The following is a 17,649-nucleotide window of genomic DNA, read 5'->3' on the forward strand; positions in this document are numbered from 1 at the left end:
TACCCTTGCAAAAATCTAAGGAATGGTGCTTTTTTTTTTTTTCCAGAGAAGCTGCTTCTTCCTCCGTGCAGGAGATCGCAGCCCCCTCCTCCCGTCTCTGCCCATGCAGGCTGGGGAACATGGGTAGTGGAGTCCCCCCCCCCCCCCATGGCACTCAGGCGGGAATAGTTGCCCTTGAAAACAATTCCAAAAAGGAGGTGGGGCTCTTTCCCAACCTCCACAGGAGGAGATTGCAAAACCCACCCACCCATTCTTCTGCCCCCACCTTGTAGGGTGTGGAGCATGGGGAGTGGAGTCCCCACCTGGCACTCAAGACGGGAGTCCCTTGCAACAATTCCAAAGAGGGGAGTGGGGGTCTTTCTCAACCTCCATAAGAGGAGATTGCAAAAACCCCCCATCCCCCCACTCTTCTGCCACCCCCCACCCTGTAGGGTGTGGAGCATGGGCTTTGGAGTCCCCACCTGTGCAGATTTCCAGGTGGGGGGGGGGAGGAGGAAGGGAGGGCTCAGCCTCATCCCAGGGGCTTGCATTCATTCATTCATTCCTGCCCTCCCTCCTTCCCTCCTTCCCTCCCTCTCACCCACCCACCCACCGGAAGTGGCAGGAATTCCCAGGCTCCACGTGACGCTGTGGAATGCGGTGACGTCACCCAGAAGGAGGGGGGGTGTTCCATCTTTTAAAAAAAAAAAAGTTTCCCCAAAAAAAGAAAGTTTCTTTGCCGCGTCCGGAGCGGAGAAAGTTTTGGAGAAAGTTTTGGAGAAAGTTTTCTGGGCGCGGGAGGGGGGCGAAAGAGACGCCTGGATCAGGTGAGGAGGGGGCAGAGATGGGGGGGCTTTAACCTGGTCCATTCAGGGTGGGGTGGGGGGGATTTAATCTAAATTGGGGAGGGGGCTCTTCTTGGGGGTCTCCGCTTTGCATCCAGCTGAGCCCCTCCTCCCAGCTCTTTCTGAGCCCCCCCCCTCCTAATCTATCTGAGCCCCCCCACCCTCCCCACCGTGGCTCCTTGGCAAAGTGGGGAGCCCCGAGCACCCCCGAGCACGTGCAGAGTGCTCGACGCCCCCCCCTCCCCAGTTTTGAAAGCTGGCCCGGGAGGGGCTGCAGCTTGAGCCAGCTTGTGGTACTCCGCAGCCCATGCGGCGCTGCCTGGCAGCATTGTCCCAGGCATCTGGGCGGGCGACACGTTGGGGAAGGATGCGGGGAAGTGTTGGGCGGGGCGGGAGCGGGTGGGGGGGGAGGTGAGTGACGTCACGCGCAGGCTGCAAAGCCCTGATTTATTTTATTTTTTACTTATTTTATTTTATTTTATTTTATTTGTTATTTTATTATTTTATTTCATTTTTTACTGATTTTATTTTAATTTATTTTATTTTATTTGTTATTTTATTATTTTATTTTATTTTTTACTGATTTTTTTACTGATTTTTTTTTAATTTTTTACTCATTTTATTTTATTTATTATTTTATCATTTTATTTTATTTTGTTTGGTTTTTACTGATTTTATTTTATTTTATTTTTTACTGATTTTATTTTAATTTATGTATCATTTTATTAGTTTATTTTATTTTTTGCTGATTTTATTTTATTTATTATTTTATTATTTTATTTTATTTTATTTTATTTGTTATTTATTTTTATTTATTTGTTATTTTATTATTTTATTTTATTTTTTACTCATTTTATTTTATTTTATTTTTTACTCATTTTATTTTATTTATTATTCTATCATTTTATTTTATTTTGTTTGGTTTTTACTGATTTTATTTTATTTTATTTTATTTTATTTTATTATCCTTTTATTGATTTTAATTTTAGTTAGGAGATTTATATGGCCGCCTGTTTGCCCGTGGCAATAATGGCAACATGGTTTATTGCTGGGTTATTCAAACTTGGCCACTTTGAAGCGACTTTGAAGCCGGGTAGACTTCAATTCCCAGAATTCCCCCAGCCAGCCAGCTGGGGGAATTCTGGGAATTGAAGTCCATCCAAAGTTGAAACTTTGAAAAAAACTCTTGATTTACCAAATTGGTTGCCGGAGTTGATGCCCCAAAATGGACCAAACACGACCTCCACTAAGTTACAAGGTGGCTTGTCTTACGGAGAGGCAATCCTGGGCTTGTATTGGCGCTAAGCCACGATTTCTGGCTTTTGGGGAACTCAAAACGCCAGGAATGGTAGTTTGTCAAACCGGACTTTGGGAAACCGGAGCCTAAAACGGGTGAATCAGTTTTGTGGATTGTTTTGATATATTTTTTTTCAGATGGCGCTTGGGGGCGTGCAGGAAAGGAGAGGGGGTTAACCCAAGTTTGCAAAAGCCTTCGTGTGAACTGGCGGGAGGACGGGTAGCCGTGTCTGGATTCCCACGTGGCCTCCTCGTGGCTCACTGAATCTCTAGGGCGGTGGATGATCATTTAAACTGGAGGAATTAGGGAGAAAAATAGGGTTTTTCTGTAAGGCCGGCAGATTGACTGGAATCGTGGTTTGTTTCCTTGCGTGTAAATGTTTAGCATGTTAGTATCACAAGGTCTTTGCCACTGTGTTTTTAGTAATGCCCTAATCATGGTTTGAAAATGGCTTGCCATGAGGCAAAACATGAGCATATGGTTTGTTTGCAGATTTATGGCTTATTCTCATAGCTTTCTTTCTTTTTCTTTCTTTCTTTCTTTCTTTCTTTCTTTCTTTCTTTCTTTCTTTCTTTCTTTCTTTCTTCCTTTCTCTCTCTCTTTTCTTCCTTCCTTCCTTCCCTCCTTCCTTCCTTTCTCTCTCTGTTTTCTTCCTTCCTTCCCTCCTTCCTTTCTCTCTCTCTCTCTCTTTTCTTTCTTTCTTTCTTCCTTCCTTCCCTCCTTCCTTTCTCTCTCTCTCTCTCTTTTCTTTCTTTCTTTCTTCCTTCCTTCCTTCCTTCCTTTCTCTCTCTTTTCTTCCTTCCTTCCTTCCTTTCTCTCTCTCTTTTCTTTCGCTTTCTTCCTTCCTTCCTTTCCTCCTTCCTTTCTCTCTCTCTCTCTCTTTTCTTTCTTTCTTTCTTCCTTCCTTCCTTCCTTTCTTTCTCTCTCTTTTCTTCCTTCCTTCCTTCCTTTCTTTCTCTCTCTTTTCTTCCTTCCTTCCTTCCTTTCTCTCTCTCTTTTCTTTCGCTTTCTTCCTTCCTTCCTTCCTTTCTCTCTCTCTTTTCTTTCTTCGTTCCTTTGTTCCTTCCTTCCTTCCTTCCCTCCTTCCTTCCTTTCTCTCTCTCTTTTCTTTCTTTCTTCCTTCCTTTCTCTCTCTCTCTTTTCTTTCTTCGTTCCTTCCTTCCTTTGTTCCTTCCTTTCCTTCTTTCTTTCCTTCCTTCCTTTCTTCTTTCCTTCCTTCCTTCCTTCCTTTCTTCCTTCCTTTCTCTCTCTCTTTTCTTCCTTCCTTCCTTCCCTCCTTCCTTCCCTTCCTTCCTTCCTTCCTTCCTTCCTTCCTTCCTTCTTTCTTTCCATATCTTTCTCTCATCTCTCTCCATTTCTTTATATCTATCCATTCATCTATTATCTCTCTCTTTATTTTTTAATTTCTATTTATATCTATCTGTATCTACCTCTCTTGCCTCTCTCTCTCTCTCTCTCTCTCTCTGTAATGAATGGAATAGAATGGAATGGAATTCTTTATTGGCCGAGTGTGATGGGAGACACAAGGAATTTGTCTTGGGTGCCTACGCTCTCAGTGTTTTTCTCATAAAGAAAAATAAAATACATCCATCCAGAATCAGAAGATACAACATTTGGTGATAGCCATCGGTTACTAATAAGCAATCAAACCATGCTAGGAAACAAACAAAACAATATAAATCGTAAAGAGACAAGCAACGTGGATAGAGCCGTAAGTGGGAAGAGACAGGGACTAAGAAGGATGAGAAGATTAATAGTAGTGCAGACTTAGTAAATAGTTTGACAGCGTTGTGGGAATTCGTTGTTTAGCAGAGGGATGGCGTTGGGGAAAAAACTGTCCTTGTGTCTAATTGTTCTGGTGTGCAGTGCTCTATAGTGTCGTTTTGAGGGTAGGAGTTGAAACAGTTTACGTCCAGGAGGATGCGAGGGGTCTGTAGATATTTTCACAGCCCTCTTTTTGACTCGTGCAGGATCCAGGTCCTCCATGGAAGGCAGGTTGGTAGCCATGGTTTTTTCTGCAGTTCTAATGATCCTTTATGTCTCCCAACTACCTACAGTATTTGTCCGTCTGTCCCTCTCTCTCTCTCTCTCTCTTTCTCTCTTCATCTATCATCTCTCTATTTCTATCTGTCTATATCTATCTATCTATCTATCTATCTATCTATCTATCTATCTATCTATCAACTCTCTATTTCTGTTTATATCTGTTCTGTTTATATCTGTTTATATCTGTTCTGTTTATATCTATCTATCTATCTATTTATCTATCTATCTATCTATCAATCATCTATCCATCCATTCATTCATTTATTTATCATTTCTATTTGTATTTATATATCTGTATCTACCTCTCTCTTGCCTATCTCTTTCTATCCATCTGTCCATCCCACTATTTATCTCTCTCTTTATCCCTTATCTATTCGTTCATCTATTCTTTAAATTTATATGTATCTACCTCTTTCTTGTCTCTCTCTCTCATATATATATATATATATATATATATATATATATATATATATATATATATATATATATATATATATATATATATAATGTGTGTGTGTGTGTGTGTGCCTGTTACACGCGCAATGACCAAATTGATCAGCATTACATAAAAGCAAGCAGCTCTTCAATGGTGATTTTATACTCTGACGAAGTCGGTAGGGGCCAACGAAAGCTTAGCACAAGTTTTAAAATAAAATTTTTTTAAACTTTTAAACGTTCCGGAGATCGTGATGTCTATCGCTTCTTTTATATATATATATATATATATATATATATATATGTATATGCATTACTGTTCTAGCCAGGGTTTTTCCTACGTAAATCAAGATGTTTGTATTGCCATAGTTAAGTGACATCCCAAATCACTATTTTCTAGGCTTTATCAGGCATTTAAGCAGCATTATGCTGTCTGCTGTAAGACTTAAGGGAGACTAAGATAGATCTATTTCGGCCTTATAAGGCTTCATCAGTCAGCCACACCCTCATTTTATGACTCCTCCCTGTAACGGTCAAATATTTATTTTGTTCTTTTTTTTTCCCCCGGTAGGTCTATATGTGCATTGCTGTTCTAGCCAGGGTTTTTCCTACGTAAATATATATATCTATATCTATTACAAATTATTCTAAAAATACGAATGGCATATAAGGGCAGAGATCTCTGTAATGGTAGTTAAATACTCTGACGATGTCAGCAGATGGCTGACGAAAGCTTAGTAAAATAAAATTTTAATTCTTTTAAAATTTTAAAATCTTAAGTTCCGGAGTTCGCAGTATGTCTGCTTCTTTTTTTACCATATATATACATGTACATGTACATGTACATATACATATACATACATACATACATACATACATACATACATACATACATACATACATATATTATTCTGTGGCTGTTCACTGCCCTGAGTCCTTTGGGAGTAGGGCGGTATAGAAATTTAATAAAATAAAATAAAATAAAATAAAATAATAAAATAAAATAAAATAATAAAATAAAATAAAATAAAATAAAATAAAATAAAATAATAAAATAAAATAAAATAAAATAAAATAAATAAAATAAAATAATAAAATAATAAAATAAAATAATAAAATAAAATAAAATAAAATAAAATAAAATAAAATAAAATAAAATATATATATATATATATATACCACAGTCTATCCATCTATCCATCCCTCTATTTATCATCTCTCTCTTTCCCCCTCCCTCCTTCCTTCCTTCCTTCCTTCCTTCCTTCCTTCCTTCCTTCCTTCCTTCCTTCCTTCCTTCCTTCCTTCCTTCCTTCCTTCCTTCCTTTACAACTCAGGTTCAGCTGGAAACTCTTAACTGATTCAAAAGCAGAACTTCCAAAACAAAGTGGGGGGGGGGAATTAAGGATTGGCCAGGAAAGCCCGGCCATCCTGTTCCATTCCAATTTTGACTCGATGTTTTTGCTCTGCCCCCCACCCCAAATTCAGCTTCCCTCGGCATGTCCGGCCCCACCTGGCTGCCCCCAAAGCAAGTGGGGGTCCTGGCCCAGCCGGATGTCACCGTATCTGCCCCAGCCGTCTGCAAGGTCCAGAAGAGCTTTGCCTCCGTCCCTGCAGCCCCCAGACCCACCCACCGAACTCCGGAGACCAATGGGGCGATGAGCTCAGTGGGGGGCCCTTCCCGGGACAAGCCCCCTCCGCCAGGTAAATGTGGGGCCCATCAGTATTTGGGGAAGGGCTTCCTGCACAAATTGGGAGGGGGGGGACCCTTTAATGCGCAATTTCTCGACTGGACCACTTGAAGACGGAAGAACTACGACTCCCAGAATTTTCCCCTGTTCCGCCTGTCTTCAAGTGGCCACACGGTTGGGGTAATTTGCTGGTTTTGCTCCTCCTCCACTGACTTGCATTGCAAAATACTCCTGACACCCCTGTAAGGTAGGCCCCTAATTGCTCCTCTAACAAGAAGTCAGGTTGGGGATGGGGGAAGAGACCCACAAATAGCTGAGGATGAGTCCTCCCCATGGAACTGCCGGGCTGTAGCTGCGAGAAACGTCCGTCAAGGAAGGCAAAACTTTTCAGCCAATCAAGACAGAGGAATTGAATGGATGGATGGAGATGATAGATAGTTAATAGATACGATGGATAGATAGATAGATAGATAGATAGATAGATAGATAGATAGATAGATAGATAGCTAATAGATAATAGTTACGATAGATAGATAGATAGATAGATAGATAGATAGATAGATAGATAATAGATACAGTAGATAGATAGTTAATAGATAATAGTTACAGTAGATAGATAATAGATAGATAATCGATACAGTAGATAGATAGATAGATAGATAGATAGATACAGTAGATAGATAGATAGTTAATAGATACGATGGATAGATAGATAGATAGATAGATAGATAGATAGATAGATAGATAGATAGATAGATAGATAGATAGATAGATAGATAGATGGACAGACGGATGGACGGATGGACGGATGGATGGATGGATGGATGGAAACAAGATGGGTGAATGGATGGAGGCAGAAGATGGATGGAGGGAGGCAGAAGATGGATGGGTGGATGGAGGCAGAAGATGGATGGGTGAGTGGGTGGGTGGGTGGAAGCAGAAGATGGAAGGATGGATAAACAGATAAGATGGGTGGGTGGATGGATTGATGGATGGATGGATGGAAGCAGAAGATGGATGGATAAACAGATAAGATGGATGGATGGATAGAGGCAGAAGATGGATGGATAGACAGATAGGACAAATGGATGGATGGATGGATGGATGGAGGCAGAAGATGGATGGAGGCAGAAGATGGATGGATAGACAGATAGGACAAATGGCTGGATGGATGGATGGATGGATGGATAGAGGCAGAAGATGGATGGATAGACAGATAGGACAAATGGATGGATGGATGGATGGATGGATGGATGGCTGAAGACAGAAGATGGATGGAGGCAGAAGATGGATGGATGGAGTGGCTGGGCCAGAAGGAGATCTATGAATTATAGAAATCGTGTCTGTTAAGCGACCGGTCATAAGTTGAGACTTTCTGTACTCTAAAATGGCAAATGTCATTTCCCAGCCGGCCCTGCTACTGAGCAGGCAGGCGGGTCCGGGAGTTATAGTTTACAACACCTAGAGGACCCAGCTTCCTGTCCTGTGCCCAGTCCTGAGTTTGAATCTCTGTCCTGCTTCTTCCTCTTCTCCAGGCCCCACCTTGTACCCTCAGGACTCTCCTGCAGACTCCCCCTACTCCTCCGTAAGCGAGCGAGGCTCCCGGGGATCCTGGGATAGCGCTACACCTCCCAGCTACACCCTGCAGGTAAGGAGAGCCCGGGGTTGACCCCGCCTGGCTGGGGGGAGGCAAACCCAGTCGAGATACCATGCTGTTTTTCCCCAACCTGGTGCCCTCTGGAGAATGCAGCTCCCGGGAGCCTTGCCGGCGCCTAGTGAAATTCTGGGAGTTGTAGTTCTAGTCACCAGAACGATTCCCAGGATTGCAAGGATCCTGGGAGCCGCATTTCCCAGACGGGGACTTCTAGCTCTTTCTGTTAAAAACTGGCACCTTTCTGCCGGAAGAGGGCAGGCCGAGGTTCAACAGGTGCAGCCCTTGGGGTGAGTAGGCCCGGAGGTTTGCAAAAGCAAGGAGTCACCCCATTACAGGAGCCCAGATCGGTTCAGCACGGTTCGAACGATTAAGGAGACACCCCACCCCGCTCCAAAATATATATATATATATATTTTTCACCAGGAGGGAGAATCGCCGGAGCAGCTGAGGGCTTTTCACCCCACCAACCTCGATGTCCAGATAGATTCGCTCACCAGCATGTTGGCGGACATGGAGAGCAACCAGCAACGCCGGGCCGAACGAGCGGTGAGGAAGCTGGGGGACAGGGATGAGCCTCTGGTGTGTGTGTGTCCCCCAAATTCTCTACCTGGACCCCTGATTGTGTGACCTGTTTATTGCAGAACGCGGAATCCGTGCCGTATCCACCTCTGCAGCCTGGCGCCCCCAAACCCAGCTCGGCTTCGGCTACCTACAAGCCCACCCTTTCGGGCGCCTTCGTGCCCCCCAGGCCGGATGCCAAGACCCTGCCCTATGGAGGCCCGCCAGCCTCTGGACCCCCTTACCAAACCGCCCCGGTGCTGCCCTGCCAGTACGGCTCGTCCGGTTTGGGGGATGTCTATGGATATCACCGCGCCCACTTAGCACCCAAGCCGTACCCCCAGCCGATGCCCGCCTCGTACGCCACGGCGTCCTCTTCGGCTGGGCCCCCGTTTAACGTCCAAGTGAAAGTAGCCAAACCGGTGCTGGGTTACAACCAGCCACGGCGCAGGGCCGAACCAGCCTACGGGCCCCCGTCCGTCCAGCTAGGATATGGGGTGAAGCCTCCCCCGCAGTACGCCTGCGAACCGGGGTCCCGTTCCCGCCAACACGAGGCCGAGTCTTGGTATCCGGAGCCTTCTTCTTATGGCCAGCGGCTGGGCGATGGGGATTTCTACGCCGGCCCTGCAGGGCAGGGCAGGTTGGGAACGCCGGTGGGCCAGTTCCAGTCTGGATTGGCGAAAGCTGGGAAGGATGAGTTGACGGCACCCCTGGTTCCTGCCAGCAGTGGGGGGCTGAGGTTTCCCCATCAGGTAACGCTAGCTGCTGGGGATGATGGGGAAGGGGAAGGCAGGGTAGGGGTCTTTCTGGGGAAGGGGCTTCCATCCGGTAATGGAATGCAATCCAGATTCCCAGGAGGGAGGGAATGAATGGAAAGAGAAATTCCGTTTGTGTATGAGAATGAGGCTGAGGACAGCTCCTCCTCAAGTGTTCCCAGAGTCTATGTTTTACGCGGCAAGTAAAAGTCGTTCTTGACTTATCGAGCCCAACATTTCCATTGTTAAGCGAGACGGTTGTTAAATGAGTCTCGCCCCTTCCGTACAACCTCCCTTGCGACCGTTGTTAAGTGAACCTCTGCCGTCGTTAAATTCATCACTCGGTTGTTAAGCGAATCTGACTTCCCCCCCATTGACTCAGCTCACCGGAAGGTCACAAATGGGGAATCATGTGACCCCCACTGGGACTCCGCAAACCGTCGTAAATACGAGTCCGTTGCCAAGCGTCGGAATGTTGATCACGTGTCCGTGGGGACGCCGCAACGGTCATAAGTGCGAAAAACGGTCATAAGCCATCGTAACTCCGAACGGTCACTAAACGAACGGTTGTAAGTCCACCTGTACAGATAGCCTGGTGGCTTAAATTCCCAGGGAATTTGTTGACGGAGAAGCGGATTGCACTCGGCCCATGCTCAGGAGCCTTGCCCGCATTCCCATTTTTTTTTTTCACGTTCAACTCCGGAGAGCGGGGTGGGGGGGCAGTGTTTCACGCGTGTCAGCCGCCCAACTTAGCGACCGCTGTTCTCCCCGTCTCTCCTCTCTTTCCCGCAGCCTCCCGCCTGCCGCCCGGAAGAAGAGCTGGACCGACTAACCAAGAAACTGATGTACGATTTGAACAATCCTCCCACCGCGGAATATTTCGGTGGGTTTCCGAGCCTTAAAATTGAGGGTTTTTTTTTTTAAAAAAAATGTTCTTTTTTTAAAAAAAAAATGTTCTTTTTTTTTAAAAAAAATGGAGCCTCCATGTGCAAGAGCAGTCTATCTTGAAATGCCGTTGCTGGGCATTTTAAGATGAAACCTGGTCTTTTTCGACTCAAAATTGATTTTGGAGTGGGGGGGGGGGCATTTGGTCTTCCTCACCGCGGAGGGGAATTTTGGGGACGGTTCTTGTATTTTTTTTTCCTTCCCCCCCCCCCGTTTTTTTTTTAAAATGTATTGAGTATCGTAGTTCTCGAACTCTGACCCTTGCAGGCCGCTGCGCTCAGTGCGGGGAGAACGTGGTGGGGGACGGGACGGGCTGCGTGGCCATGGATCAGGTCTTCCACGTCGAGTGCTTCACCTGTGCTACTTGCCGCTGCCGCCTGCGGGGACAGCCGTTCTATGCCATCGACCGCCGGTCGTACTGTGAATCCTGCTATATTGTGAGTTGAGGAGTGGGGGGGGGGAGGGTTTCAAATGAGTCCCCGCCGCATTTCGGCTTCTCTAATTCTGCTTTTTCAAACTTAAAGCCCCTTGAAGAGGAGTTGGACTACAACTCCCAGAATTCCCCAGCCAGCCAAGGGGGATTCTGGGAGTGGAAGTCCACCTCATCTTCATACAAGCAGCTAAATTTGAAAAACGTTGCTCTAATCCAGGGGTCTCCAACCTTGGCAACTTTAAACCCGGAGGACTTCAACTCCCAGAATTCCCCAGCTAGCAAAGCAAAGCTGGCTGGGGAATTCTGGGAATTGAAGTCTTCCAGGTTTAAAGTTCTCATTCAGTCTAATCTCTGGGAGTTGGGCGCCCCCTGGTGGCGTAATCTGAAAACGCAGCTTCCTGTTAACCGGAACGGCCCCGTCCCCTCTTGTCTCGTAAAGCAGGGGGATTTAGACGACTCGAGCAAGTGAGCCAAGCCACTTATATATTATATAATAATAATATATATATATATATTTTAAAAAAAATCTGATTTCTCTGACTTTCTCCGGCCAGGTGACCCTGGAGAAATGTTCCATGTGCTCCAAACCCATCATGGACCGGATCCTGCGGGCCATGGGCAAAGCTTACCACCCCCAGTGCTTCACCTGTGTGGTTTGCCACCGTTGCCTCGACGGGATCGCCTTCACCGTGGACGCCACCAGCCAGATCCACTGCATCGAAGATTTCCACCGGTGAGATTCGGGGAAAGGGTATTCGGTGGAGGTATTCAGCCGGTTCGGGCGAAATGGTAGCGGCGACTACGGATGAGCCCGTCCGTCCGCCTTGGCGTAATACCGTCCTAATTAGGCACGTTTTCGGTGGTCTCTCAGGATCCCAAAAGAGATGCTTGGCTCCCAAAGCCGTACTACGACTCCCGTCCGCCGTGCTGCAGTTGTACGGAGGCCGTACTACAAGTCCCACCCTCCCCAGCCGGCAAAAGCAGGACAGCGGGAGATCCCGAAATCTTAGGAAAAGGGCAGGGCCGACATCATATCTCTTCCTGATTCCTGCCCTGCCCCTCCCTCTGGAAATTTGCCCTCTGATGTTCTGTGGGTGCCGTACTATAAGTCCCATCCTCCCCAGCCAGCAAAGGCAGGAGAAGCAGGGATCCGGAAGCCCCAAAATCTCGGAAAGAGGGCGGGGCCGACATCCTGTCTCTTCCTGATTCCTGTTCTCTCCCCCCCCCAAGGAAATTTGCCCCCCGATGTTCCGTGTGTGGGGAGGCCATCATGCCCGAACCGGGTCAGGAGGAGACGGTGAGGATCGTGGCCCTGGACCGCAGCTTTCACATCGGCTGCTACAAGTGCGAGGTGAGCGATGGCGGGGGGGGGGCTGCTGTCAGTTCCGAAAAGAGACACCCCCAGTGTGGGCACCCCAGGTGGACGACGGGTGGAGTGGGACTGGTGGGGGGGTGCGAATGCTGGAGGTTGTTAAGGAAAGTTTGGGCAGGCGTTTGTGCGGGATGGTAAGAGGGTCTCCGGCTGAAGCAGAGGGTTGGACTAGAAGACCTCCGAGGTCCCTTCAGTCCCTATGATTCTATGATCTCTCTGTCTGTCTGTCTACCTATCATCTATATCTCTTTCTATCTATCATCTCATTTATCTACCTTTATATATCTATTTATTCTACCTATCTAGATCTATATCTAATCTCCCTCTCCCTCCCTCCCTCCCTCTCCCTCCCTCCCTCCCTCCCTCCCTCCCTCTCTCTCTCTCTCTCTCTCTCTCTCTCTCTCTCTCTCTCTCTCTCTCTCTCTCTCCCGGTATCTACCCCCCCTCTCTTTATCTTTATATATCTGTATCTGTATCTGTATATCTATCTCTATCTCTATATCTCTATATCTATCTATCTATATCTATCTATATCTATATCTATATATCTAATCTCTCTCTCTCTCTCCCAGTATCTACCCTCCTCTCTCTCTCTTTATCTCTCTATATCTATATCTATATCCATATCCATATCTATATATCTATATTTATGTCTATATCTATATCTATATCTATATCTATATCTTTATATCTAATCTCTCTCTCTCTCTCCCAGTATCTACCCTCCTCTCTCTCTCTTTATCTCTCTATATCCATATCCATATCCATATATCTATATCTATATCTATATCTAATCTCTCTCTCTCCCAGTATCTACCCTCTTCTCTCTCTCTTTATCTTTATCTATATCTTTATCTAGATCTATTTATATCTATATTTATGTCTATATCTATATCTATATATCTAATCTCTCTTTCTGTCTGTCTCTCTGTCTCTCCTGGTTATCTATCTATCTATCTATCTATCTATCTATCTACCTACCTACCTACCTACCTACCTACCTACCTACCTACCTACCTACATCTATCTATCTATCTATCTATCTATCTATCTATCTATCTATCTACCTACCTACCTACCTACCTACCTACCTACCTACATCTATCTATCTATCTATCTATCTATCTATCTATCTATCTATCTACCTACCTACCTACCTACCTACCTACCTACCTACATCTATCTATCTATCTATCTATCTATCTATCTATCTATCTATCTATCTATCTATCTATCTACCTACCTACCTACCTACCTACCTACCTACATCTATCTATCTATCTATCTACCTACCTACCTACCTACATCTATCTATCTATCTATCTATCTATCTATCTATCTATCTATCTATCTACCTACCTACCTACCTACCTACCTACCTACATCTATCTATCTATCTATCTATCTATCTATCTATCTATCTATCTATCTATCTATCTACCTACCTACCTACCTACCTACCTACCTACCTACATCTATCTATCTATCTATCTATCTATCTATCTATCTATCTATCTATCTATCTATCTACCTACCTACCTACCTACCTACCTACATCTATCTATCTATCTATCTCTCTACCTACCTACCTACCTACCTACCTACCTACCTACATCTATCTATCTATCTATCTATCTATCTATCTATCTATCTATCTATCTATCTATCTACCTACCTACCTACCTACCTACCTACCTACCTACCTACCTACCTACATCTATCTATCTATCTATCTATCTATCTATCTATCTATCTATCTACCTACCTACCTACCTACCTACCTACCTACCTACATCTATCTATCTATCTATCTATCTATCTATCTATCTATCTATCTATCTATCTATCTATCTATCTACCTACCTACCTACCTACCTACCTACCTACATCTATCTATCTATCTATCTACCTACCTACCTACCTACATCTATCTATCTATCTATCTATCTATCTATCTATCTATCTATCTATCTACCTACCTACCTACCTACCTACCTACCTACATCTATCTATCTATCTATCTATCTATCTATCTATCTATCTATCTATCTATCTATCTACCTACCTACCTACCTACCTACCTACCTACCTACCTACATCTATCTATCTATCTATCTATCTATCTATCTATCTATCTATCTATCTATCTATCTACCTACCTACCTACCTACCTACCTACATCTATCTATCTATCTATCTCTCTACCTACCTACCTACCTACCTACCTACCTACCTACATCTATCTATCTATCTATCTATCTATCTATCTATCTATCTATCTATCTATCTACCTACCTACCTACCTACCTACCTACATCTATCTATCTATCTATCTCTCTACCTACCTACCTACCTACCTACCTACCTACCTACATCTATCTATCTATCTATCTATCTATCTATCTATCTATCTATCTATCTACCTACCTACCTACCTACCTACCTACCTACCTACATCTATCTATCTATCTATCTATCTATCTATCTATCTATCTATCTATCTATCTACCTACCTACCTACCTACCTACCTACCTACCTACATCTATCTATCTATCTATCTACCTACCTACCTACCTACCTACCTACCTACATCTATCTATCTATCTATCTATCTATCTATCTATCTATCTATCTATCTACCTACCTACCTACCTACCTACCTACCTACCTACATCTATCTATCTATCTATCTACCTACCTACCTACCTACATCTATCTATCTATCTATCTATCTATCTATCTATCTATCTATCTATCTACCTACCTACCTACCTACCTACCTACCTACCTACATCTATCTATCTATCTATCTACCTACCTACCTACCTACCTACCTACATCTATCTATCTATCTATCTATCTATCTATCTACCTACCTACCTACCTACCTACCTACCTACCTACATCTATCTATCTACCTACCTACCTACCTACCTACCTACATCTATCTATCTATCTATCTATCTATCTATCTATCTATCTATCTACCTACCTACCTACCTACCTACATCTATCTATCTATCTATCTATCTATCTATCTATCTATCTATCTATCTACCTACCTACCTACCTACCTACCTACCTACCTACATCTATCTATCTACCTACCTACCTACCTACCTACCTACATCTATCTATCTATCTATCTATCTATCTATCTATCTATCTATCTATCTACCTACCTACCTACCTACCTACCTACCTACCTACATCTATCTATCTATCTATCTACCTACCTACCTACCTACCTACCTACATCTATCTATCTATCTATCTATCTATCTATCTACCTACCTACCTACCTACCTACCTACCTACCTACATCTATCTATCTATCTATCTATCTACCTACCTACCTACCTACCTACCTACCTACCTACCTACATCTATCTATCTATCTATCTATCTATCTATCTATCTATCTATCTATCTACCTACCTACCTACCTACCTACCTACCTACATCTATCTATCTATCTATCTATCTATCTATCTATCTATCTATCTATCTATCTATCTACCTACCTACCTACCTACCTACCTACCTACCTACCTACATCTATCTATCTATCTATCTACCTACCTACCTACCTACCTACCTACCTACATCTATCTATCTATCTATCTATCTACCTACCTACCTACCTACCTACCTACCTACCTACCTACCTACATCTATCTATCTATCTATCTATCTATCTATCTATCTACCTACCTACCTACCTACCTACCTACCTACATCTATCTATCTATCTATCTATCTATCTATCTATCTATCTATCTATCTATCTACCTACCTACCTACCTACCTACCTACCTACCTACCTACATCTATCTATCTATCTATCTATCTATCTATCTATCTATCTATCTATCTACCTACCTACCTACCTACCTACCTACCTACCTACCTACATCTATCTATCTATCTATCTACCTACCTACCTACCTACCTACCTACCTACATCTATCTATCTATCTATCTACCTACCTACCTACCTACCTACCTACCTACCTACATCTATCTATCTATCTATCTATCTATCTATCTATCTATCTATCTACCTACCTACCTACCTACCTACCTACCTACCTACCTATCTCCCACCCTCCACCCTCCCTCCCTCCATCTATCACTATCTCGGTCACTCTGTCTGTCTATGCACCTAACCATCTCAATTCTCTCTCTTTCTCTCTGCATTATATCTGTCATCTATCTCTCTCCGTCTATCTTATCTATCCCTCCATTATCATCTGTGTATCTATCTATGTCACACATCTGTCTGTCCATCTCTCCATCTCTCCAGCTGTCTCTCTCCATCTCTCTCTCTCTCTCTCTATCATCTGTAGTTATCATCTATACCCACCCATCTATCTATCTATCTATCTATCTATCTATCTATCTATCTATCTATCTATCTTCAAGACTGGACAGCCATTTGTCTGGGGTGGACTAGAAGACCTCTGAGGTCCCTTCCTGCCCTAGGATTCTATGACTTCAAGAGGGAGGGAGGGGCCCATGCTGGCCTCCTTGGGAGCAGCCCTAATGGTCGCAACCTGTTTTCCCTTTCCTTTCCCGCCCCGTTCTCCAGGAGTGTGGTCTCCTCCTGTCTTCCGAAGGGGAGGGCCGCGGCTGCTACCCCCTCGACGGCCATATTCTCTGCAAGAACTGCAGCGCGAGGCGGATCCAAGACCTCTCCTCCGATATCACGACCGACTGCTGATGGGGGGGGGTGGAGGTCCCCAACCGGGGTGGGGGGGGCTTCGTGGGGCTGCTTGACTTTGCACACCCCCTTTTTTCTGGGTGCAAAGAGCTGTTCGCTGTATTGCAGTGTTGGTTAAAATGGCGCCTCGAAGAGGGGTGGACTTCAACTCCCAGAATTCCCCAGCCAGCTTTGCTGGCTGGGGAATTCTGGGAGTTGAAGTCCACCCCTCTTCGAGGCGCCATGTTTAATCAACACTGCTCTAAATTGCTTATTTTTCTGTCATTTCATCAGCTTCCCAACTTGCGGGAGGGCATAGAAAGCCCCTCAGCTCTGCAAGGACCCCCCAAATAGATTTCCGTCCATCATTCAGCCTTGCCTCAGTTGCAACCGACTACAAATCCCATCATCCCGACCCAGCAGAGCTGCTGTTCTGTGTTTCAAGGGTGGAACTTCCTCGGTCCCCGAATGTATTTGAATCGATTCCCGCACCCATACGCCTTGAAAACCTCCCCTAACCCATAAGCTGGTCTTATCTGGATAATTTGGGGCTGGGGGCTATTTCTTCTCTATTCCCCTCCCCCCTTTTCTCCTATGTGAGCATAAAAACTTCCCCTGTTGAACTTCCGCCTGTCTCCTGTTAAGGAGCAAAAGTTCTGTTTTTTTTTTTTTAAAAAAAAGTTATGTTTTTTTTCCCCCAAAATAGACTTCGGTGTCCGAGTTTCTTCTTTTTTCAGCCTGCCTTATTTTTATTATTATTTTTAAATAAATAATAATATTGGGCTGCGGGTGTTATTTTGAAATTTGAATTAAAAGAGGTGCCCCTTTTTTGGTCTGCGTTTGCTTCTTGGATTGGGGGTGTCTCATTTATGGGGCGCGGAGTTAATATTTGGGGGGAATTAGGCGTGATTGTGTTTGAGGTCAGTGTTTTTCACTTTA

General features: G+C 44.3%; 1 protein-coding gene across 1 annotated transcript; it reads left to right on the top strand.

Moving 5' to 3' along the window:
* The first annotated feature begins 571 nt into the window (after nucleotides 1-571).
* On the top strand, nucleotides 572-17,537 carry TRIP6 (thyroid hormone receptor interactor 6). Its single transcript, XM_060685226.2, has 10 exons — nucleotides 572-806; nucleotides 6,088-6,303; nucleotides 7,826-7,938; nucleotides 8,368-8,490; nucleotides 8,586-9,254; nucleotides 10,050-10,140; nucleotides 10,470-10,639; nucleotides 11,190-11,368; nucleotides 11,866-11,986; nucleotides 16,600-17,537. Exons 2-10 carry the CDS (start codon nucleotides 6,099-6,101, stop codon nucleotides 16,729-16,731), a joined length of 1,803 nt encoding a protein of 600 aa, XP_060541209.2. The 5' UTR covers nucleotides 572-806; nucleotides 6,088-6,098; the 3' UTR covers nucleotides 16,732-17,537.
* Nucleotides 17,538-17,649: the final 112 nt, after the last annotated feature.

This window comes from Pantherophis guttatus, chromosome 4 (genome assembly GCF_059756535.1).
Source record: "Pantherophis guttatus breed Tessera chromosome 4, ASM5975653v1, whole genome shotgun sequence".
Taxonomy (NCBI): domain Eukaryota; kingdom Metazoa; phylum Chordata; class Lepidosauria; order Squamata; family Colubridae; genus Pantherophis; species Pantherophis guttatus.

Coding starts and splice junctions, on each gene's coding strand:
- TRIP6 (XM_060685226.2), top strand. CDS start 6,099: ATGTCCGGCCCCACCTGGCTGCCCCCAAAGCAAGTGGGGGTCCTGGCC. Junction 7,939..8,367: donor CTCCCAGCTACACCCTGCAG/GTAAGGAGAGCC, acceptor ATTTTTCACCAG/GAGGGAGAATCGCCGGAGCA. Junction 10,141..10,469: donor TCCCACCGCGGAATATTTCG/GTGGGTTTCCGA, acceptor TGACCCTTGCAG/GCCGCTGCGCTCAGTGCGGG.